This window comes from Miscanthus floridulus, chromosome 8 (genome assembly GCF_019320115.1).
Source record: "Miscanthus floridulus cultivar M001 chromosome 8, ASM1932011v1, whole genome shotgun sequence".
Taxonomy (NCBI): domain Eukaryota; kingdom Viridiplantae; phylum Streptophyta; class Magnoliopsida; order Poales; family Poaceae; genus Miscanthus; species Miscanthus floridulus.
In genome coordinates this window covers 201688930-201696681 of record NC_089587.1, presented here as the reverse complement: position 1 = coordinate 201696681, position 7752 = coordinate 201688930, and the positions used below count along the sequence as shown (strand labels likewise).

At 49.4% G+C, this 7752-nt stretch overlaps 1 protein-coding gene across 1 annotated transcript; it reads right to left on the bottom strand.

Moving 5' to 3' along the window:
* Nucleotides 1-4344: 4344 nt before the first annotated feature.
* On the bottom strand, nt 4345-5811 carry LOC136474598 (E3 ubiquitin-protein ligase ATL4-like). Its single transcript, XM_066472161.1, has one exon. It carries the CDS (start codon nt 5690-5692, stop codon nt 4526-4528), a length of 1167 nt encoding a protein of 388 aa, XP_066328258.1. The 5' UTR covers nt 5693-5811; the 3' UTR covers nt 4345-4525.
* Between the last annotated feature and the right edge of the window lie 1941 nt (nt 5812-7752).

The following is a 7752-nucleotide window of genomic DNA, read 5'->3' as shown; positions in this document are numbered from 1 at the left end:
TATCAGTTAATATCTATAATATTTTTTTCTCATAATAAATCAACTTTAGCTGATTTATAAGCTGACTTTAATACCGGTAGAACATGCCCGGCTTATCAGACGGCTTCAGTGGGTTTGTTTGGGACTGTTCCCGTGCAGTAGCTTCACGCGACACGGCTCGGCGTTCTGACACACAATCACGCATTCATGCACGCACAGCACAGGGGTACGTGACAAACAGCGGTCACATTCGACAGGTACTGTGTGATACTGGTAGTAGTGATAGCCTTCTTTCCCTAGACGACGAAAAGTGTCACTTTAGGGTTAGAGCTCTCAGCTCTGGCTCGGGCAAAAATGGTTTTGGGTCCTGTTTTTTTTTATAATTTTATTTGGCTCTAGTTTTTTTTAACAATTTGGCTCTACTTTCACTCGATAGAGAACGTTTGACAAGATAGTTCCTCATTTTTTACTTATGGGGTGTTTGGTTGATGGCCATAAGTTAATAGACAAATTTTTAATATTTTTCTCCACTTGTTAATAGACAAATTTTTAATATTTTTCTCCACCCTTTTGTTCCTATCTCTCCCCTCTCTCATCTCTATCTGTATGGGGTGTTTGGTTGATGGCCATTGGCTACCACGTCGCAGATGTGGCTCGCCACGAGAATATAGGTGTATGTTTGGTTGGTGATTCAAACCAGGCTGCCACTCACACTTTTTTACACCACAAACCTCGGAACATACTGTGGCGCCCAAAAACTACACCACCGCCACAACTTGACACACTTTAGGCGTGGTTATCCGTGGTCGGGATCCAAACAACCTCTATATCTCCCTTTTTGCTCCGTGCCGCCGCCCTCATCCTCGCGCGGGGGTGTTGGTCCTCCTCTACTGGACTCCTCCTTTGCCGACGCCGGTCCTCACCATCCGGCGGCGCCCCTCACTCGTAGGTGGAGCGCAAGCGCCAGCTTCAGAGGATGCATGTGAAGAAGGCATGGCTAGCGACGATTCCTACTCGGCTCCAGCACGCAAGGGTGACGGGGCCCACGAAAGTAAGAGGGAGCCAAGTTAAGCTAAGTGTCTGTTTGAGACCGCTTCGCTTTATGTGTTTTTAGCTTTGCTCCATGTTTTTCAGCAAAATAAGTGTAGCTCCACAAACTCTGCTTCAGGAAAAAAAAATGAAGTTGAGAGAGCACATAAAGGGGTGTTCTAGAGCTTAGCAGCCATGTTCCCACAAAGGAATGGGAACAAAAACTTGAGGTGTCATTTTAAAATGTTGTTCTCGAATCGGGGATGTGGACGTCCCCGGAACAAGGAACGTGATCATGTTCCACGTAGCCGGCGGCTAGCTCTGAATACTCCTGATTTTTATGGATCTATTTTACCGTAGAGTTTTTGAACAGAGTTAGCGGGACAGGCTGAACATGGACCATATTTTTTTTAGCTCATTCACCGTGTTCCAACTCCGGTCAGTGGTTTTTACGAGACTCTGCGTACGGAGCTTTTACTTGAGAATCCATTTGGTTATTGACTTATTGGCGTGCTGAAGTGGCTCTCGGAGTGGTCGGCGAAGTGCTACCAGACGACTCATGTTCCACAGTGCGTGGACAGGGGAACAAGACCTTCATCACTTGTCAACTCGCCAGGCTATCTACTACAATTTCGTCGCTGAGCCCATGTTTTGCCGGGAGAGAGAGTTAAGGCCTCTGCGGATGCGCATGATGGGGGATCAGCCCTGCCGCAGCGTCACAGCTTCCACTCGCTTACCACTTACGTGTCCGCGTGGTGCCAGTGGCCCGGCCCTATGCAACGTCCACGATCAGAGGGAGCATACACTTGTACGTAACACTGTCACCGCATACATACAGGTACAGGTACACGCAGGCATGGACGCACGGCACGGTCAAGCCGACGCTCGATCACGTCGCGGTAATCCCTTCACCCACCCGTTCAGGTTCAGCTACATGGCGCTCGTGCTGTTACTTCCATTGGAGCACGCTTAGACGCCCGGCGAGAAATCACATCCATGTCCATGCACACACACAGGCACAGCGTACGCTCGGACGACGAGGCCGCGACTTTTTTTACTGGACCGACGCTTGAACGGCGCTTCTCCGCGCGGGCGCAGAGCAAAGCAGCTACAGCGCCCGACGCGGTGTCACCTCGCCGCGGTAGGAAGCGGAGTTTAGCCGAACATTCATTCCGTTCGGGGTGAGCGCGCGGTTGGGCGCTGCCGCTGCGGCGCTGCTGCCACTAACCTGCCTGCCTGGTGCCTGCCACTGCGGTCGCTGCTACAGAGTCCAGAGTCTACTGCGCAGTGCGTTTGGTGGCCGTTTCTTCAGGTACGTACGCATGTACGTCAAACGTTGGATCACTGGCTAATGATGAGCAGGTGCAGGTCCACATCGATGGAGACGAGTGTTCATACACACACTTTGAGCAAGGAGGCCCAGTTGCCTGTTGTCCCAGAAAGCTATGTACTGGTCCTATATATATGTATCCATTGACGCATACACAAATTGGCGGACACAAATTCATTCATAAACAAGGACCGAAGTTAGTTTTGGCGAAGTACTAAGTCGATGTCACGGCGACTTGACGAACTGCGCGTGCCCAAGTCAGCCCCGTGCATTTCCTAGAGGGTGCATGCATGGACCACCGGCGCACCAGCAGCCAAGTTCCGGTGCCACGACAAAAATCGGAATTCGCAGTAGTTGCTCCGTTCGTTCGGCTGATAAATCAGGACTTAAAGTACTATTGTCTAATTTGTTGGGGGAGAAAAATACTATTCGTTAACTGAAAAGTATCTGCCGTCCAAGGTCGACAGAAAAAACTCATAGGAGTACTAGACAATCTAGAATTTGGAAGTAGGACTGGTACACGACCACTTCAAAGTCTGTTTGGCTGGTGCTGATATGGATTATTACTGTTGACTGGTTTAATATAGAAAAAAATATTATTCTAATTTATAATCCACGATCGTTTACGACCCAGCGAACAGCCTGTCACTCGCCTCTATTTGTCTTGATCCTGAACATGCGAGAAACGGCCGTGGCATTCGCAATCGCCTGAAGGATCCACCTACAGTGACCTGCAATCCGCGTGCCCATCCACATATGGAATAGTAGCACTTTCGTCTTATTTGGTAAATATTGTCCAATCGTGGACTAACTAAGCTCAAAAGATTTATCTCGTGATTTTCAACTAAACTGTGCAATTAGTTATTTTTTTACCTACATTTAATGCTCCATACAAGTGGCTAAAAATTAATGTGATAGAGAGAGTGTAAAAACTTGAAATTTGGAGCTGATCTAAACAAGGCCGGAGTATTTGTCACTGGACAGTGGACACGAGTACACGACTGACTGCGAGTCTGGCAGTCTGCAGCGCACTGCGGCATGGATGGCTGCCACACAGGTGACAACCATAAGCGCACCACCACCACCACGGTGGGATAAAAACGGTACGGATATTTTTTTTGATCGTATTCGAAACCGAATCTATTTAGAGGGGTTGAGATCTGTCCATATCTAAGTCTAGATATTCAACACATGATACCGTATCCGTATCCGAATACTCAAATCGCATATTTATGATGTCGATATCCAATCGTATCCTATCCGGCATAGTTGACACTATCCGTATTCGAATCCGAATCCAGACAGAAATATAAAAACAAATGTAATATCGGTGATATACATCCGTATCCGATCCGTTTTCATCCCTAGTCAGAGGAGAGGACGACCCAATGCAACCAAGAGAGCCTGTTTAGTTCCCAAAATTTTGCAAAATTTTTCAAGATTCTCCGTCACATCGAATCTTTGAACGCATGCATGAAGCATTAAATATAAATAAAAAATAAAACTAATTACATAGTTTAGACGAAATTCACGAGACGAATCTTTTAAGCTTAATTAGACTGTGATTGGACACTAATTGCCAAATAACAACGAAAATGCTACAATATCATTTCTCTAAAAATTTCGCCAACTAAACTAGGTCCAAACCAAGAATCCCGGTCTCCTCAAATCCCCAAATTGCATCGCATTGCTGCTCCGGAAAAGAACAAGAATCGATCAATTCAAGAAGAAGCTTCGGAGACGCTAAGGGCACGTTTAGATGGCAAAATTTTTAGAACAAGAATCGATCAATTCAAGAAGAAGCTTCGGAGACGCTAATAAGGGCGCGTTTAGATGGCAAATTTTTTTGGTTTTGGCTAGCACTTTCGTTTGTATTTGACAATTAGTGTCTAATTATGGACTAATTAGGTTCGAAAGTTTCGTCTCGCGATTTCTCACCCAACTGTGTAATTAGTTTTTTTTTTCATCTACATTTAGTACTCCATACATGTGCCACAAAATTCGATGTGATACTTTAAGGTGAAAATTTTTGGAATCTAAACAGGGCCTAAACTCACCTCTGGTCTCTGGAGACCCTGCTTGTTTCTTGTCTTTTTACAATGGAATGGGGGTCCTAACTGAAAAAAATTGAACATGGAAGGAGTTCACAAAGCACCCTCGTGCGATCCCGTAATTACAGCTGCCTGGCTATACCCCGACGATCCAACGGTACAGGGCCACGAACGCCGGCTCCTCCTCGTCCGGCGCGCGGTGCATCGCCGCGCCCGTCGCCGCCTCCGGGTCCCAACGCCACGAGTCCTCCTGCCGGTGGCTCTGGCTCTGGCTGCGGCTGTGGTGTCCGCCCTGGCTCCACCGGGCGCTGTGGTGCCCCTGGCTCCACCGCGCGCTCCACCGCCCGGAGAGGGAGGAGGCCGAGGACGCGAGGCGGTCCACGTACTCGCGCAGCCACCCGCGGGACCCGGCCGCCTCCGCCAGCGCCTCGCCGGGGGTCCCCGGCGCCGCCTGGGTTGTCGCCGACTTGGCCGCCGCCGACACCGAGGAACGGGTGATGCGGGACACGACGGCCTCCACCTCCTCGTCGACGCGGTAGTCGAAGGAGCCGAGCGAGTAGGTGCGGCGGTCGTCGCCCGCGGCGGAGGAGCGGCGGTTGCTCACGCTGCCGATCTCGACGCGGAAGCTCCTCGAGTTGTTGCTGCTGCTGCTGACCCGCGAGTCGAGCGGCTCCTGCTGCGCGGGCCCCACGGCGGGCGGCGGCGGCGGCGGCGGCGGAGGCGCGGTGGGGAGCGGCGGGTGCGGGAGAGAGACGGCGGCGCGGCAGAGCGGGCACGACGGCGTGGTGCGCAGCCACGCGTCGACGCAGGCGGCGTGGAACGCGTGCCGGCACGCCGGGAGCAGCCGCAGCTCGGCGTCGGGGGAGAAGGGCGAGAGGCAGACCGCGCAGTCCGGGGAGCTCTTGGGAAGCGCCGCCAGCGCCGACGCCATCGTGAACAGCGGCAGCGACGCGATCAGACGCTCCTTCTCGTCGTCCACCACCTCCTCCGCAGGCTGCGCCTCCTCCGGCGCCACCGCCGCTGCGCTCCTCCTCGTGGACCCCACCTCCGCCTCCGCCTCCGACGCGCGGCGGGCCCTGGTCGGGAGCGGGCTCGGGCCCCGATGCGACGATGACGAGCGGGCGAGGCAGCGGAGGAGGAGATGGATCGACACGGAGGCGAAGACGACGAACGCGAGCAGCGCGGCGATGATGAGCAGCGAAGGGGAGAGGTTGAACGACGACGAGGAGGACGGCGACGGCAATGAGGGCGGGAGTGTGGCCGCGAACGGGTCGCCGGCGGCCGGCGGCGGGAGGGCGTCCATCAGGGGAGCAGCGGCACCCGCAGCCCACGAGAGGAGAGCGGTGGTGTGTTTAAGGCGGCCTGCAGGCTGTGGCCTCGCGCCTTTTATTTATTTATGGGTTTTGGAGTGCGTGGCGTGGTGGACGGGGACGGCAGCACCAGCAGTCAGTCAGCCAGCCAGCCAGCCACAGGCCGCAGCCGCAAGAGCTTACGCTGAGAGGTGGAAACGGGACAAAACGCTCTACTAGTAGTAGTAATACTGTAATAGTAAAGGAGTAGCAGCCTGTGTGTGATTCACATGAAGCTGAGGATGTGACACTTTCTTCAGTTTCTCCTCAACAAACTTTTTGTTCGTCATCGAAGATTTGCGTTGGTGACTTCTGACTTGGCTTGGTTAATATATATATAACAATACATCATAATCGATGACTCCCTCGTCCTATTGCTCTTGTTATTTCCCAATTCAAGTCAAATGAACTTTCTTGATGCTGCTGCTCGTAATTTCCAGAGGATTTGTAGCTTGCACTGGATTTTTATTAAGCTTACTTTGGCCCTATTCGCTTTAACTTATCAGCCGTACCGTTTCAGTAAAATGACAGTGTTTTTCTCTTACAATAGATCAGCATCAGTTCCAGCGTCAGCCGTTTTTCCAACGAGCCGAACATGGTGTTTATTATCTGAATCTGGTCACGAATGTGTTTTTTACAATGTGCGGCCACGGTTTTCAGAATACCCGTCATATGATATGTATACATTGCGCGTATCGTTGTATAGTATGAATAGAATGAGTTTTTTTTCCCTGTCATCAGATCATCACGGATAGTTTCCAAATAGGCAATAATGACAGTTGCCAAGTCTACAACAAACATCTTTGCGAAAGTAACGACTTTCAGAAAGAAGAGTGATCCCTATGATTTCCCTTCAAAGTAATAAAGGATAGTTTTACTGCTGGTATGTTAAGGAGTCCATATCCTTTAAAATAAAAAATGAAGGTCTTAAGATAAGTCACTGCATTGCACTTTGATCATTTGACAAAGCAGTCATCCCTACCCTACATAGCACAAACTTGGGACTGCATTGGCAGCTGGTGATGCAAAGTAATCTATCAATCATTATCCAGATTCTATCATCATGCATCCAGGGCAAGCAAAGTGTCACAGCTCACAACACAGAAAATGGGAATGACACAGAAAAGGTAATCGATAACAGAGTTGGAATAGGGAAAAAAAGAAAAAGAAAAACTCGTTTCAACGCTCGTACTTTAATTCCCTTACTAAGCCCTTGTTTAGTTCGTGAAATTTGGAATTTGAGGCTACTGTAGCACCTTCGTTTTTATTTGGCAAATAGTGTCCAAACATTGACTAATTAGGCTTAAAACGTTCGTCTCGCAATTTCTCACCAAACTGTGCAAACCGTAAACATTCGATGTAACAGATACTGTAGTAATTTTTTGGACTTTGGGGTCCAACTAAACCAGGCGTAAGTCCTCAAGCACAAATTGGACGTGGGTGTATTGTGGGCTTGCACATGTCTAAAGAGACTAGGGGGTCTAGCTACATGTGGCGTATGCAGACACGTGTTTTGGCACAAACAGTTCAGCTGTTTTGATATAAACACTTCTTCTAATGATGTTGACTATCAGAAATTGATCCGTATGGGTAGAGAAAAAGAACCGTCTGTGTTGTGTACAGGCACCAGCTTTTTGGATCAAACACAATCTATAGGGCTTACTTGGGAAGCTGCACCTCAAAAGGGGGGCTTCAGGAAGAAGCTACTGCTCAAGCCCTTTTCAATCATGCGCAGCACTGTGGCGATGGGCGAACATATACCACGATCCTGTGTAAAGTTGCGGGACGTGGTATAGGAGGGTGTCGGAGGAAGGGTTCGATAAACAGAATCCGGGGAGATGAATTTATTAAATCTAATTAATCTGTCATTAGTATATGTATTATGGTAGAACCATATTGTCAAATTATAGACTAATTAGGCTTAAAAGATTCGTCTCATAAAATAGTCATAATCTATGTAATTAGTTATTTTTTAATCTATATTTAATACTTTATGTACGTGTGATTCGAAGGG

What these genes read in the sequence shown, in the direction of transcription:
- LOC136474598 (XM_066472161.1), bottom strand. Translation starts at nt 5,692, where the DNA reads ATGGACGCCCTCCCGCCGCCGGCCGCCGGCGACCCGTTCGCGGCCACA.